The 17,245-nt window shown below is 37.2% G+C and overlaps 1 protein-coding gene and 1 long non-coding RNA gene across 4 annotated transcripts in view; one reads left to right on the forward strand and one right to left on the reverse strand.

Moving 5' to 3' along the window:
* Nucleotides 1-17,245, reverse strand: part of ptchd4 (patched domain containing 4) — a 60,790-nt gene that overhangs the window by 15,398 nt on the left and 28,147 nt on the right. Inside the window, exon 2 of the mRNA XM_003459600.5 lies at nt 16,591-17,086. Within this exon, the coding sequence (XP_003459648.2) occupies nt 16,591-17,086 (496 nt within the window). The remainder of the gene's footprint in view (nt 1-16,590; nt 17,087-17,245) is intronic.
* On the forward strand, nt 143-3,493 carry LOC109194836 (uncharacterized). Of its 3 annotated transcripts, none has more exons than XR_002056575.2 (7): nt 143-410; nt 914-953; nt 1,092-1,138; nt 1,451-1,489; nt 2,325-2,354; nt 2,809-2,877; nt 3,479-3,493. It is a non-coding gene; the product is annotated as an uncharacterized LOC109194836 (long non-coding RNA). The 3 variants fall into 3 exon arrangements; XR_002056574.2 differs by lacking the exon at nt 3,479-3,493 and adding an exon at nt 3,079-3,098; XR_002056573.2 differs by lacking the exon at nt 3,479-3,493 and having other exon boundaries at nt 163-410; nt 2,809-3,048.

The raw sequence follows: 17,245 nt of genomic DNA on the forward strand, positions 1-17,245 counted from the left end.
ATGAAAAGTAATTAATAAAAATTAAATATTTAAACATTCCCACAAATGTGCAATGAACGTGCAAAAATTCTCTTTATTAGTTGTTGCTGTTTCTTTCTTTCTTTCTTTCTTTCTTTCTTTCTTTCTTTCTTTTTTTTTGAAAAATAACGATGTCTCTGAGGCGTGAATTCTGACAGTGAGAGGAACGGCCGGATACAGGAGACGGGAAGAAACAAGCCGATTATATTCGCTTTAATTAAGTGGTTGGAAGATGTAAAATTCTCAATTCTGCCAACTGAACATATACGAGATTTTAATGAGGATGAATAATTAGCCGGCATGGAGGAAACGGACCTTTATTTGGTGGAGTGGCAACAAGAAGCCACAAGGCGGGTGGCCGGTCTATGAAGCCTCCATCATCAAGCTAGCAGGTGCCTTTTCTCATATAATATTACTTTATTCTCGCTTATTTGGCACGGAAGCGTAGAGCTGCCACCCAGGCAAAAGAGAAATATAAGTATATCACGTTATAACGTGAAAAGTTTATCGTTCTAACAATATACTATCATGTTTATACAATATACTTTTCATGTTTGAACAACATTGTACGAACAATGTACATCATTATCACGTCCGTACAATATTGTGCGAACGTGATAATTATGTATATTGTAATAAAGCATAATGTTAGAACAATAAACTTTTCACGTTATAACGTGATATAGCTCTATTTTTCTTTTGCCTGGGTGGCAGCTCCACGCTTCCATAATTTGGTAATCAAAATATGTAATTTAATTGATTATATTGTGACGTACTTTTGCCTTTTCTTATTATTCTGCCTTCTCAGAAAGGGAAAAAAATACAAATAACTGTTTTACACTTGTTATATACAATAACTATCAAAACCTATTCACATTTAATTTGGCTTTCACAGAAATCCCACCTGTCCTTCTGGCTACAGAGTACTTACCAAGGTTAGAAACAAAGCACAGTTATGCTTAATTAGTGTTCGCTAATTACAATGTTCCACATTTCCTTGCTTTTTAAGTCATTTTTAGGCTTTTTAGAGTTTTTGTTTTTTTAGCAGTAATGTTTCTGCCTATTTATTTCAGCCCATGAAATCGAATGCAGATCTTCCTGATGTGAGATTTACATAAATGTAAGTAATTTTGTTTGTCATTGTCATTAATGTTGTTGCTGTTGTTGTTTTTGTGCAGTTTGCAATCATATAAACCTAGCAAGCATCAGTCAGCACAGTGACTAACCTAAACAGATTCTTGCTTTATTCACATATATTATATGTAATTATATATACCTGCACATTGTACCTAGGGTTGCAGCCACTTGGCCCCACCCGATTGTTGTGACAGCCCTGATTGTACTTATACACTGCATCTGAACAGGGAACAGTCTGCCACATTAATGTATTTTTAAGTGACTTATTTGTAATACATGAATTTGTTTCTTACAGATGTCAAAGTCTCAACCTCATGCTGCCCTCCCCCATAAAGTAAGTATTTGTTGTTGTAGTTTTTTATACAGTGTCTGTGTCACATGCTAAACATAATTATTGAAATAACTGTTTTCTAACAGATTTTCCAAAACACTAGTTATGTTTGTTGTCATTCAGACCAGTACTACTGCTTAGACATTGCTTAGTGGTCATGCATGTTTGACAAGCTTGTTATGATACCAAAACAGTAGGCCTGTCACAATAATCGATATATCGACTTAACACACAATACATGTACATGACCTCAATAATTGTTGATGATGCAATTTATCTGCCATTATATTTACAAAAATAAAATATAATAATAACAACACAATAACATTTCTATTTGTTAGAAAATTTACTATTTATTCAAGTTTTTATGGTATCTAATATTTTGATACCTAATTTCCATGATCTAAATATTTATTTATTTTATTTTATATTTTGTTGGTTTGTCAATTGAAAGTGTGTAGATCTTGCATTATTGTGGTGTTATATTATGATTATACATTCAAAGACATAAAATGGTCTTAAAATGACGATGACATAACTTGTCGCAATTGTTTATTGGTCAATATACCGACCAACAAAAAGTTGTTATCGTAACAGGCCTTCAAAACAGACGGTTTTATGATTGATAAATTCAAAAAATAAATACATTTAATTTCTCTGAGATTCTCTAATATTCAGTTACAGTTCACAGCACAGCTACCTGTACATGCAGTATTATACTGTAAATATAAATCTCTGCATTTAGCATCCCACTAGAAGAGTCACAGTTACTGCCTCTTTTTTTTTTTTTTTACAAATACCTGTACTATTACTAACACATTTACTGTTTTACTTTTAGCCTGTGGATACAAATGCAGATTTCCTTAATGTAAGTTGTGCATTTTAATTACATCATGTTATTTTTATTATTATTTATTTATTTTATTTTACATTCAAATATTTCAAGCTTCTTGGTTAAAGAAGCTTGATTGCTAGTAGGTAAAGAATAGTTCACCTATAATTGATATTCCCAATTAATTTCTCACCCTTTGTTTGTTTGCCTTTTTTGACTATAACAAAACATTTTTGCAGGATATATATGGTGAATTTATATGCATAGATACAGTCGTAGTGCTTGACACATGCACAGAGCAGTAGATGTACTAAAAAGGAAATAATTACAATCATGATGTTGATTGCTGATGTCAGTATATATATTTTAGAGGAATGTTTTGTTTTTCACCCAAAATGAACTATATTGCTTCGGAAGAGATTTATTACCCTACCTGACTCTTATATATTGTTCTGTTTTTTGTTTGTTTGTTTGATTTTGTTATTTTCAGGTTCAATGGTGCGTGTTCTTCTAATGGCTGCCTTCCCACTGGAGGTTTTGATCCACAGCAATTTAAAAGGTAAACAGCTTTGAAAGTCAGTTCAAATGGTTAGCTAATAGTATTCTAAAAAGCCTACAACTCTGTCACCAGTTTCTTTACCAAAAAGTACCCATAAAAGTATATCGCATATCATTGTAGTTCAAATGTTTAGTTGTACAAATATCAGATTTTTGGAAATCTAAAACTAGTCAAACACTCAAATGTTCATGCTTTTTATAGGAGGACAGAGCAAAACGGACTAAACGGTCTAAAATTGCATACAGCACAAGTAACTTACTTTGCAACCATTAAAATAGGTTGTAAAGTAAGTTACCAATACAAATAGATGATGATGCATTGTAGTGGTTGGTCTCAGACAAAGAAGGTCAACAGATTTATGAATGCTGGAGGGTAAGGAGAGACAACCAAAACGGGTGTTAGCATTACTGTAATGTGAACTGGATAGACTTTCCATCTAGGAAAAAAAAGAGGTAAAATTATGCGTAAAATATATCTGTATTAATATCTGTATCTATATAAACAGAAATATCTGTTTGCTAAATGAAACCAGCTAACATAAATCATATTTTTATTTTAACTCTGATAAAAGTAATAGAACTGTGACTTTTGTTTGTTACAGTGGCGGTAAGGAAGAGGTTTCCCAATGTGTCCAGAAGGGCTTTGAGGACTGCAGTGAAAGCTGGGGGAACTGAGACTGCCGGAAAAGGAAAAGAAATTACATTTTAAGTATGCTGACTTATGTTCATACAATCACACACACATTTACACATACACACACACATATATATACACACATATATATGTATATGTGTGTGTGTGTTTCTTTTAGAATGTTTAAGTATGTAATGAGAATAAAATTATAAAATGAATATTCCTTGCTTGATTGATATGCTATATGTATGTTTTAAACATCAAATAAAGATTTCTTTCAGCTGTTACATGTGAATGTGTTTTCTTAGAAATATATGAAGGGTTAAATTTATATATTTTTGAATGATTTTAAATAAGTTTAAATTGTATTTTGAAATATATTTTATAAATATATTTCAATATATAAATATATTTATATTTTATAAATATATTTCAAAATATTAAAAAAACAGCCAAAAAATATATGTGTTAAAACACATTTCAAAATATATTATAAATATATTTTTTAAATATATTTTAAAATATACAAAAATGGCCAAAAAATATATGTGCTAAAATATATTTCAAAATATATAAATATATTTTAAAATGTATTTTAGCACATATATTTTTTGGCCATTTTTTGTATATTTTGAAATATATTTCAAAATGTATTTTAAAATATATTTTTTTTACCGTATGGGATCTGAACAGCTAAGTATACTGACTGAGGGTGGAGAATAACAGCTTCTTAGAACCAATTTCAACTAGCAAAGGCAATTAACTTTCGGAGTTCTAAATGATTATAGGTGGTAACCCTAACCCCAACTGTTCCCTATACAATTCTATATTATGAAATAGAGCATAATGGACGTCTTTGGAAAAAAATGTGAATTGTTTTTAGTCAGTTAGCATGATTATTTTCCTGTTCCTAATTGGAACCACTTGAAGAAACAATGTATTAAAATCTAAATTTAAATATTTGGATTGCCTGGGGTTAGAGTTAAGGAAGTCCCTTGGGGGTCACTGATGGCAACTTTGGGGTAGTAGGGTTACCAAGGAGGTTTATCCTAGATCCCTTGTTAGTTTATATCTACCTAGATGCAATTTTTTAATGGGGAAACAGACAGCAACAAGAAGCACTCATAAAGGCACCTCACTCAGGCAGTTTTAAAGGAATACTATTGTGTTTTGATTATATTCATTTTGTTTTCTTAGATTCAAAATGTGACATAATATTTGGACGCAAACTATAGTCTAATATTTAGAATCCCCCATATACCAATATAATTTCCTAAATGGCAGCAGAATTTTAATCATAGTTTTTAAGATAGCACATTTTATGAAAATGTGACCTTATTTGACCTTAAAGAAAAGGTCAGCAGTTTAAAGTAATGTCCATCCATCTATCTATTCTCTCCCGCTTAACCTTATCAGGGTCGTGGGAGGGCCGGAGCCTATCCCAGCTACCACAGGGCGAAAGGCATGGTACACCCTGGACAGATCACCAGTCCATCGCAGGGCTAGCACGGACAACCATTCCACATTTATCATTCCCTATTAGTCTATACGTTGTCAATACAAACACTGGCAATAAGTTTGAAAATTCCTCTATATAGTATTATCACTTTGACCTTCAGATCAACCTGTTGACCTTGAAGGAGAGGTCAAAAGTGAAATCATATTTTAATTCTTCACAAAATACTTTCTATATGTTCACAGTACACACCAAACTTGTAAGAATCACAGTTTCTAAATTATAAGGCTTTATGTCGATTCTATAAAAAAATCATTAAGTTGACCTTGAAGATCTTGGTGGATATAAACCAAAATTTAATGAATGATTAAAATACTACACTCCACACTCCTATAAAGTGTTATCATAATTCATTGTGTTCATAGACAGAAAACATGACATGCATACACAAACGCAAATCCTACAGAAAACATGACTCCCTTGGCCGGCATAACTCAAGGTGGGTGTGTATTTGTCCTCAGTCATTGCGCAGATGTAGCGTTTGCAGTACCTGCAATATTTTCTAATGTCTAGTCTCGGTGCTCTATTTAAAAGAGAAGTGTGTAATATTGTAGATTTTTGATTCTGAGTACTAGTGTGACACTCAGGTCACTAAAGCATTGCCGTCTTCTTTTGTCTCAATTAAGGCAAATCATGAAAATCAGGTCATAATCTTATTTTTTGTAGAACCAAAAGAAGTCAGGCAAGCTTACACTCATGACCTTCCTGTCTCTAGCACTGTCTGTTTCGTTCGGGCCATTTTCTGGTCACAATTACTGATTTGTACTGTGATCATCTTTAATAATTTGTTCTGACAACACTGATCAACTTTTGCACTGAGACAGTGGCTTCAACACATCTATACACCCTCTGAACACTTTCATGTACTCACCTTTTACCTTTATGTTTAATGTGGTACAGCCTGTGCTGCCTGCCAACCACTACGGCAGTTAGTCAGGAATCAGAGAGTGATAAAGAGAGGGCAACAGATGAGAAGCTGTAGCGCAGAATGAAAGGATGAAGAGGCGAGTGGTGTTGTATCTCAAGCCTCTCCCAGGCTCCAGGTACAATCCTTAATGGATTGTAAGAGGGCAGTTTGTCACCAGCTGTCCAGCAGGCTATTTTCTGCTGAGAAAGGGAGGCGGAAGGGTAAAAAATAACAGTCCTATTGTCCCACAGTCTGACCATTGGTCTCCTATAATGAAGGTCTCGGCTGCATTTGCCCTCTCCTCCTCTGGCCCATACCAAAAAGCTACCGAGTCATTACACTAAATTACTGCTCTAAAACTTCTGGGGCACACACTTCCAAAACACATCCATCACATACTGAGAGAGCATGCCAGCCACTCCCGCCCACCGTGGATTCTCCCAATCAGGATGACTGTTAAACGTACTGGCTTGTCACGCAAGTGGAGATGACAGAGGAGCCAATATCACAAGGAGGAGGTCTCAGAATAGAAAAGTGACCCAAACTCAATAAAAACGGATGAGCGGAATGAAACTGAGGATGAACACTGGGGAACCCAGGGGCAATCTTCACATCCAAATAAATATCTAGGTGATAAACACCACTTTGCTTTTTTGCAAGCAACAGGTAAATTTCTCCAAGTTTAACCTCTACAGTATCTGCTTGGCTAATTGCAACTGGTTGCCCATGCTGTTTTACTTAGATGTGAGCTCAACCCTGTTCAAATGATAAAGGTGAAAATATTCCTGGAGGGTTCTGCAAATCTTTGATGTGGTCAAAAAAATTCCTGTAAGTGCTTATTGTTGGGTGGCATCTTAGGGCTTTACGAACAAAACCAAAAACACAAAAACACTCGAGATAGGTACACGCAGTAAAATGTTATGATGTGGGAATGCTGGACTGCATCTGCCGGGGATGCAATAAGGAGACACGAATAACACTTTTGGATTGGCTACTTTCAGACCTCCTGCCCCCAAATACACATGTATTTCATCACCCTGAGACATGTTTTCCTCTAAAAAAAAAAGCAGTTTCTCTGAAATTGCGAAAGTTTTCCTGAACAATTATTTGGTTTCAAACCAAGCCAGTCGCATTTGATTCCATCCACTCATTTTTTTTTCAGTTATCCAGTTCACAGTCAGTAGGATGCTGTAACCCAGTGTTTCCTAACCACTGTGTCACGGCACACCTGATGGAAGATTATTTGGTTCCACCTGATTAGTACTCTAAGCTATCGACGTGAGTAACGAGCAGAACAATTACATTCTCTTCCACTAGAGGGCAGTACAACTACCTGCCCTAATTAAATGGGTTGCCAACTGGCAGTAAAACAGAGGTAGACGAAGAAGAAATTACATAATAGTCATGCTGTGAGACTACGGAGCACGAAATAGCAATAGATAAATATCCGAAAAGAACAAGCAGACAGTGTGATTTGCATCCTGGAGAAAATTCCGACCCAGATGAAGGCCCTAGCATGAGTAGTGGTGAGAAGAAAGCAAAAAAGGTATACTGGGGACAAACCGCACCAACCTATGCTCGGTGCGCAGGGAAAAATTATCCATATGCTTTTTGGGACATTTTTGTTTGGTGGTATGCCGTGTGATTTTTCAAATGTGAAAATGTGTGCTCCAAAAGTTTGGGAAACACTGCTATAACCTATTCCAGCACTTATCAAGGTGAGATGCAGGGTACATTGTATATGTTTTTTCTTATATTTGTACCTATATTTCCAATCCTATACTGTATAATTAGGACAAAACATTACCATCTTTATTCCACTCTCTCATTTGTTTGACTGTGAATAGTGAGGACGGTTGGGAGTTGAAAGCCACGTTTAAAGATACAAGTCAATAAGCAGGTGTGTTTAAAGGTAGGGGGTAATCGATTTTTAATGTTCTAAATATAGCATCAAAGAGCCATAAGATTGTTGATCTATTAAAAATGCACAGAGGGAAAAAAAAAGTCCAATTTCTTCACATCAAAGATGAGCAAGTGATAGGATTGATTTTCTCTTATGTTATTTTTGGAATGGTACTCAAACATGGGTGTTTCTGACAAATAATCACTTCGGACATTTTTAGAAACATTAAAGCACTTTCTTCAATTTATGAATCCCAAAAGATCATTTTCACTTCACCAGATTAACAATACAGCACAACACCAACAAAAACACACACTCGCTGTGATGTTTTATTAAAGATTACGTCACAAACCTTTCTGAAAGAGTCAACGTGAAGAAAAATTCAAAGGATTTCTTCTTGCAAGCAGTGTCTGCATCACTCAGACTGGTTATAATGATACACAGTCACTTCATTAAATCTTTTGAGAATCTAATAACAACCCAACACAGTCGTCTTCTTAGGAAAACATGCTGACATCAGGTAAGTGGTGATCAATCTAGGGTTGGGGTTTTACAGAATTTTTACCTGGTGTAACACTGAAATGACAACGGCTTCCAACCCTGGATGAGACTTTTTTTTTTTTTTACTCAACTGTATTTATTTTCATGCAAACACAACATAAAAGAAATGGTCAGATGCAGACATTCATGCACACAGATGCAAGGAGCTCACTCACACAGTGAAGTGCCTTCTTTCATTGGCTTCAACAAATACAGGCTGTCAAACACATAGACATATAAAATATACATGTTACGTGTTAATAGACCTCTCTGCATTGAATCATATCTGTTATTAACCTCTGTCTCCCTTCCACAGCATGTCTTTCATCCTGTTTTCCTTCTCTCACCCCAACCGGTCACAGCAGATGGCCGCCCCTCCCTGAGCCTGGTTCTGCCGGAGGTTTCTTCCTGTTAAAAGGGAGTTCACATTCCTCATCACATTTTGCTGCACACTGGTAAATCAATAGATGAAACTATCTTTTATGCACAACTCTGAACTCTAACACGTTAGCATGAGCAGCATCCGATCTGTTTGAAGAGCATGCAGGTTTATAAAAGGATATTCCACATGCACATATCACTTCCATGTCACAGCTGACATGCTTATGTATCTGTGCCACCTCGTATCTCTCTCCCCTGCTTCCCTGATTTTCTTGACCAGGTGCATTCATGGGAACGGTGAGTAATGAATGCTAAATACACAAGTGTTGTTTGTGTGTTTCTAGGTCCTTTCTGTTCCAACCGAATTTTAACTTACTTACAACAAATGTCTCTGAAAACATCTCAAGTGTTTTGCATAGTGACAGAATTTACAAAATTCAACATGTTTGTTGAATAAGTATTAAAGATAAATCCGAGGAAAAGACAAGGAATACACACAACTCCAAGTAGAAATGTCTTTTCCCCAAAGCAAGATCCAATTATGCTAGAAACGTATAAAGAAATATATTATATAGACTCCAAATGGCTCGCTCTCCCAGAAACAGTATATTTTTCCATTAAGTCATATCATCATGGAGGAGTATTAATTGATGTGCAGAAGTGGCTTATGACTCCTTTGTGCAGGCTTTAATAACGACCCTAAAGCTGTCATGCTACCACCATCCCAGAGGTACTCTTGGCAATACCATCCACAGATCGATCATCAGTCATCCAGCCCTACTTATAGAAACAGGCAGGAATTCCTAGAGGGCTTTTCACCATCAGCAGAGACGGCCATGGCGCGTGACTGGCTGCGAATGTTAAGTGTCACTATCCATCTTGCCCTCACAGCATAACATAAGAAAATATCAGTCCATAAAAGCATCAAGGTCCAGAAAGAGAAAGCTCCAACCACCTTGTAAATCATGCAGTGGCGCTGACAGGAACATCCCTGCCTGGATTGATGTGGCAGACACAGAGCATGGTTAAGAACTTTTCATGAAAACAGTTTTTAATAACCAGTATTTCACCCACTCAAGGGCTCTAGACGAGCTTGCAAAAGCAGATCACCAGTTTGGCAACCAGGTAACTTTCAGGGAAACGCCCATTCAGGTAAACGCATTATATCCATTATTATATACATATTCTGAGAAGAAGCAGATGGACCTATTGGCAGATTGAAAGACCACAGGCTGCATATGACAAGACAATTCCCCATAGGCTAAGCCAGAATATACTGATATTCCTTACATGGGGCCTTATAGGTCAGAAACTAGAATTTCTTTATTGTCAGTTTAAGTTCACAAAATAAGAACCTCACCAGCAAACTTTAAAATTATAATCTGATGGATTTGTGGACACTTTTTAAAACTTCTTTATCAAGTTAAAATAATGTAACTAGCAAGGTAATCCTAATATTATACCCATAAAAGAAACTGGACATAGATACCAGGTAGTGAAGCCATGGGAGTGAAAAGGAGACCTTACATTTAGAATGTTAAACAAGCAAGTGGTTCTTTTGTAGGCACAACTACATAAACCATGGCTGTCCAAGAAGGTAAGAGGAATTGTATTACAACCGTGCACAAAAGCTGTGCTTGTAGCGTCCAGATTTCCTGTGGCCAGCAGGGGAAGACTACTCTGATTGTATAAAAGTTGAGGGAAAACATGACCCTTCAGCTTCCTTGCTCTATGACCTTAGTAAACACTTTCCTGTTGGGATTATGAGATCAGTTGCTACTTTAAAGTCAGAATGAAAAGAACAGGATGTTAAATTTGTAAATTTTGTACAAATTAGAGTAAAAAAAGTAGGTAAAGCATGGTAGACTTTATAGTATTAGTCCATAGCTTTTGAGCACATGAATTATCCCTCAGTTTCTAAGTCAAAAACTTCAGTCAAGACAGCAACGGTGAAAACAGCCGGCAAGCAGCCAACCTTGTTCTGTTGAAGGTAATCACACCAGCCCATTAGCACTGAAGCTCACCAATCAATACTTTCTGTTTAATTCAGGCAACAATCTTTAATTGCTGAATTTTAAAGAGTCATCTCAGCTGTTTGGAGTGTAAAAACTAAATCTACACGAGCTTCAGGAAATCTGGACGCTACCAGCACAGCTTTTGTGCTAATGTTAATGCCAGAAGAGGTTTGAAAGTCTATAATTACTGAGTCACACCTTGTAATTCCTAAACTGGAACTGTATCGTTATATTATTTTAAATGCTAACACTATTAACTGGTTGTGTTGTTTGAGCAGTAGCAGAGGTAGCACCACTCACCCTACAGACAATTAAAAGCATAACTATTAAAAAAAAACTACACGGTTGTAATCCTCTTACCTTCTTGGACAGCCATGGCTTATGTTGTTGTGCCTACAAAAGAACCACTTGCTTGTTTAACATTCTAAATGTAAGGTCTCCTTTCACTCCCACTACTTTCTATTCCATTCTATGATGCTTCTTATGCTGATTGAACTTACCCAGGAACTGTTAAACAAGTAGATCCCACATAAACACTATGTCCATAAGAGGAAAAACAAAGATCTCACATCTGAAGTTAGTACCGACTCCAACCTCACAGTTGGTCTCCATAGTATACAGAGTAAGACTTCATTGCTATCTGGATTTTAGTATTAGAGTAGAGTTTAGTAGTTTAAGTGGTCTCGCTGGTTTTGAGATTTGTCGGTTGACCTAAAAGAAACACTTTCTTCCAACATACTTCCATTATGACTCATACAAGGCTGATGAATACAGACTGGCGTTGTGGAGCTTCATCATGCACCAGTGGAACAAACAATAGCAGCCCGTTGTGTTAACTAAATAAAACGCAGGTCTGGATGGTCAATATACTGAATTAATATAAACCTGTCAGCAAGAGAAAGGAAAAAAGTTCCAGCACTACCTCTGCAACGTCCCAGCATGTATGTTTCATGAGTGCTGTTCTGCTTTCTTTTCTCTCCTCCTGCCTGTTTTTACACATCTAACAGCCATCACATATCCAGAGAGAGAAGAAAGTGACAAGCTCAACTCAGCAGTAATTGGCCAGCTCGCATATGACATGGCAGATAGGCACAAGGGAGACAAGAGGAGAGGGTGCTCCATATTAAACAAAGGTCCAAAGACATGTGACGGTACCTGCCCTGTGCAAATCTGCTTCCGCTACATGATTCAAAGGCCACAAATGACATTAGTTAGACTTTTGAGAGAGAATAATGGATTAGTTTTACTACAGTGTGAGGGGAGGCTTTGATGAAGCAGATAAAGAGAAACCATGACACAGCTTTACACTTAACAAGCCAATGCAACTTTAGAGAGGAGCGACGTCTCTTTTGTATTATTTGGATTGGATGGGACTTTGTGACACTATTTCAAAAATCATTTACTTTGTTCTCTGCTACATTTATGTGAAATTCAGCTGTTGTCTTTATAGTCTTGCGTTATAATCATTGGGCCTTTTGTGCTAATTTATACCATGTTATTTTACCAGTGTTACAGTATTACATTTCCAAAGAAAGTGCTGCCCTTGTTACACGCGTCTTGTACTATCAATTATGTGCCCTTAAATTCCTTTATGTAGTTTTTCGTTTGCCTTAACCATCATTCTCTCAAACCTTAGCGTTTTCTGGCCCTGATAAGTTTCCAAATTGCATTACTATGTGTAACTGCTACGTTTCACAATGAAGAGTGGTGCCTCATCATGCATAGCACTCTGCCTTTATAGTAGGTCAGAGATCAATTTCCATCCCATCAGACAGATGAAAAGAATTTTGGCTTTTACTCAAGAATGGCTTTCATCTGGCCACTCTACCAGCACAAAGAGATGTAGAGATAGAAGTTTCAGTCATTTGCAGACAATTAGAGAGTTTTCTGGGAGCTCTATTACCACATGGACCACACACTGTTTCTCTGTAGATGCATGTGTAACCACAAAACATATGTGTAAATCCTGTATGTAAATCACATAGATTTCTGGTTCTTCAAATATTTTTGACTGTAATAAGGGGATATCTCATTTTGATTTCAGTTGGACCCTCATATTAAGCCCCTAATGTGCCTAGGGGGCACAGTTAAACAACTCAGATTGGTACCTCCCAGTAGTCGCTTAGAAACTCAATAGCATAATGGTAAGCCCTATTTTTTCCAATTTTTGTTGTGTTTTAACCAAATGCTGAAGTATTTTCAGAAACTATAAATGCTTATTTTTCATATGAAGTTTCCCTCATGCATTTTGAAAGCTTTTCTATTTGGGCACATCACATAACCAAAAATCCAATAGAAATGAGTAGATGGATAAGTTAAAATTTAATGATGATTCAAGAAAAAGGTTTTCTTCTTTTGATATCTTAATGAGTTTATAGTGCCATATCACCCCATTAGAGCTCTTCGCTCTTGCACTACAAGCTTACTTGTTGTTCCTAGAATATTTAAAAGTATTATGGGACTCCAGGCCCCTCTTCTGTGAAACCAGCTTCCAGTTTGGACACTATCTCTACTAGATTAGGCTTAAAACTTTCCTTTTTGCTAAAGCATATAGTTTGCTCGGGTGACCCTGAATCATCCCTTAGTTATGCTGCAATAGGTGTAGACTGCTGGGGGATTCCCATAATGCATTAAGTATTTCTTCTTCAATCACCTTTCTCACTCACTATGTGTTAATAGATCTCTCTGCATTGAATGATACTTTTTATTAATCTTTGTCTTCCATCGCTCACCTCAACCGGTTGCGGCAGATGGCTGTCCCTCCCTGAACCTGGTGGAGGTTTTTCCTTCCCACTGTCGCCAAAGTGCTTACTCACAGGGGTTATATTATTGTTGGGTTTTTCTCTGTATGTATTATTGTAGGGTCTACCTTACAATATAAGATACTGTTGTTTTGATTTGACGCTGTATAAATAAAATTGAATTGAACTGAAATATGTCCACAGGGGGCGCTACACTGGCATGACAGATTTGGTATTAGTTTCTATTCTCAGTGTCTGTCCTGATGTGGCACTGATATAGTGATAAGGGGGTGCCTCAGTCAGAACCTCCCTAAAGGAGGGCGGACATCTGCTACCTCTGAGGTCCTGTTACATGAAATTACAGACTTCATCAAGTCCTCTCCTTCTTCTGTCTCCACCTCCTGCCTCTTCTTCTTCATCTTCCCCTCTCCTCTACCTCCCTCCTAATATTCAGTCTCTGTCCTACCTTTCTGCAGAGTAAAAGAGGAAAACCAAAGAGAAAAAAAGAATGTGATTTATTGGAAAGAAAAAAGGGAGCTTTTTCTTTCCAATAAATCACATTGTTTTTTACCTCTTTGATTTTTTTTAGCTTCTTTCACACCCTTCATCTCCTCTCCTCTCCTCTCCTCTCCTTCTACTCTGTCTCTAGGTCATAAGGAGGGAGCTGAGCCAGCTCTTGTTCCTGAGTCTTACTTAAACTTATGTTAGCTGGCATGCAGCCAAGCTCTACCAAAGCTCTGGGGATCTGGTGGCCTTAGTAATACACAGAGAAGAAAGATATACTGTAGAGTAAATAGACAAGGTATATTTAAAGAACGAAAGGGAGACAGATAAGGAAAGAGGGGATATGATGGAGGAAAATGTAGAAAATGTGCATTTAATGTATGTTTGAATGTGACGCATGTTATTAAGCTTGTAATCTTGAAGACTACCTTAAAATTAGTTCTTAGTCAGTTCTTATTTTGCCAGTCTTCACACATCTAGACCACCTCCCACCTTTACAAACCAATAAGAATCTTTCTTCTTTGCCGCATCATCCAAAACTGGATAACCAATTTGGCATCAAGAATACCTATAAATGCACATCTCACTGCTAGCATGTTGCTGATTCAGCAGTTTTTCTACTGGCAAACATTGTTGAGTTATTGTAATCACACTACATTTTTCAGTAACACAGCAACCCATTACTGAACTAAATTCATTAATAACTTTACAGTTACATTTATATCATTAATCATGTTACATGGTAAATGGTAAATGGCCTGCATTTGTATAGCGCTTTACTCAATCCCCGACCCCAAAGCGCTTTACACTACATTCAGTCATTCACCCATTCACACACACATTCACACACTGGCAATGGCAAGCTACATTGTAGCCACAGCTGCCCTGGGGCGCACTGACAGAGGCGAGGCTGCCGGACACTGGCGCCACCGGGCCCTACATAATACAAAGTTTCTTTAGTTATCTGCACGCCAATGCAAAGCTAGCCAAAAATCCAGAGTGATGATAAAGCTAAGTGTACACCCAACAGCCAGCAGCCAGACTCTGAACTTCAATAAGTAACAGACTGATTAGAAGTCAGGCTGCAGCCTCTAATTCTACCTGTTCATATTTCTAAAGTAGAGTCAGTGTAGCAATCACTTTGAAGTCTCTTTGTGCTGGTTTTCATCTTTGCTTGGTGTTGTCGACTTTTTATGTAAGTTTGAAAACAAAGATCATATGTGTGTCTTCATAAGGATAGGGATTTGTGTTGGTGTGTGGGACTGTAGCTTAAGGTTTATATTGATGACTGGTCATTAAGAAACAATGTGATTCAGGTCACTTTTTGAAGTAATATTTATGTTAATTTACAATGTTCAGTACCTGCATTTTAGGTGTTAATGTCAAGGATTAAAATACTGACATTGTATTGTACTGCTTTCCATTTTTCTAATAAATTTGAAAGGATTGAAAAGGGGGAAAAATCTTATGACACTTATTACATATTTTGTAATTCTGTAAAAACAAACAAACAAGCCTGCTGGAGGGGAAAACTCTCCACTACATCATGTAACTTGTGATACCATGAAATACTGACTAAATGTTTTTAGCCTTTTTGAAAATATTACATCTTAGATTCACATTGCATTAACATTTTACCGCATTGGCATCCTATACTATAGTTTGTTATTTGAAAGATGTATATGGCCTTAGCTAACAGCATGCTAGTATGTTAGCAAACTGTTTTATTTTTGTAGTTTTATTGTAAAAAAAGGAAATATGTTTTTGATTTTCAGTTAGAATTTTTTTTTTTGTCTCATTGCTAAGACTCTGGAACACAATTTGTAAAATAAAGACATAATCCCATAGGATAGAGTCATCACCAAGGATGACCTCATGGGGATTAGTTATTGGTAGTGAGTCTCATCACACAAAAGCTTTAAGGCGTTAATTAGTCTTGTGCTAGCAGATAAGGAGGCACCTTTACAGTATTTCAGTGGACTTGTTTTGCCCTCTGGTTTGGATGGGACTTCAGTGTGATCTCTACAGAGAAAAGAGTAAATGTCTTTTTTTTTTTTTTACTGTATACAGTGGTATGTATACATTTGCAAACAATAACATCATTCACACACTTAAAAATAACCCCACAACATCACTGCAGCAGAAACTCATTAATTTTGATGACTTGGTCATTCATGATTCAGCCAAAAAAGTTTTAAAAAACACAAAAACGAGTTCCTGCAGTGAATCGAGACTATCAAATGACTGAAATGTGCCACGAGTTAAACATAACTTTGAATTCAAATTTAGATTTAAATGATTTTGGACGTGACTTCATGGTAAATTCTGGTTTGGATTTTGATAGAGTTCATCCTGAAATTCTGTTCAGTAAGGATAGGATTGCCTTGAGAAAGGTTGTGGTAATAAAGCTCAGACAAACACACACATATCATGCTTATTAATTTGCATCAGTGTTGCCCATCACAATTTGCAAACCACAATCAACTCACTATCAGTGTGAACCCAAGATAAGCATTTTTACCCAACAACTGTATACACACACACACACACACACACACACATTTGCCACTCACCCATTGCAAAGAATGGTATCCCCAGTAGTGTAGAGTTGAACTTCCCATCTGATATGAAGAAGATCCCTGCAGCTGTCACATTGGCAATGCAGATGGTCAGCACACCCAGGAGTCCCAGGAAAGGTTTCCCCCTTAGGCAGTCCCGCATAGAGCTGGAGATGGTGGCGGCCAGGAGCACCAGCACCAGACTGACCAACACCTCACCCTTGGCCAGCAGGCCTGTCTGGTGGAAGTCCCGCCACAGACTGAAGGATGTGAGTGACTGGATGTGGAGCTGGTCTGGTGCATGGGGGACCTCGGCTGTGGACAGTTGACTGGCCAGGGCACAGAACTCATTCTCCCAGCGCTCTGCAATAGCATCCTGCACCACGGGTCCGTGATTTCGGAGGTAGTATGTGATTTGGACAGCACGAGCAAACTTGACCTGCTGGTCACGGCTGTTGGGTGAGAAGGACACGCCGCCCAGCTGGTGCCCGATAAAGGCCACACGGCCATCCTGCACAGAATTCAGAAGTATTAGATATTAGCTGCGATTAAAGTAGCATTCCATGGAAGGCACAGGAGTCCAGTAACTTCAAAGCAAATGTCCTGCTTCTCACTATACGTTCTTGACACCAGCTTTCATTTTTGTTCTGTTTCCTTTACTTTTCAATAT

Source organism: Oreochromis niloticus, linkage group LG15 (assembly GCF_001858045.2).
Source record: "Oreochromis niloticus isolate F11D_XX linkage group LG15, O_niloticus_UMD_NMBU, whole genome shotgun sequence".
Lineage (NCBI taxonomy): Eukaryota > Metazoa > Chordata > Actinopteri > Cichliformes > Cichlidae > Oreochromis > Oreochromis niloticus.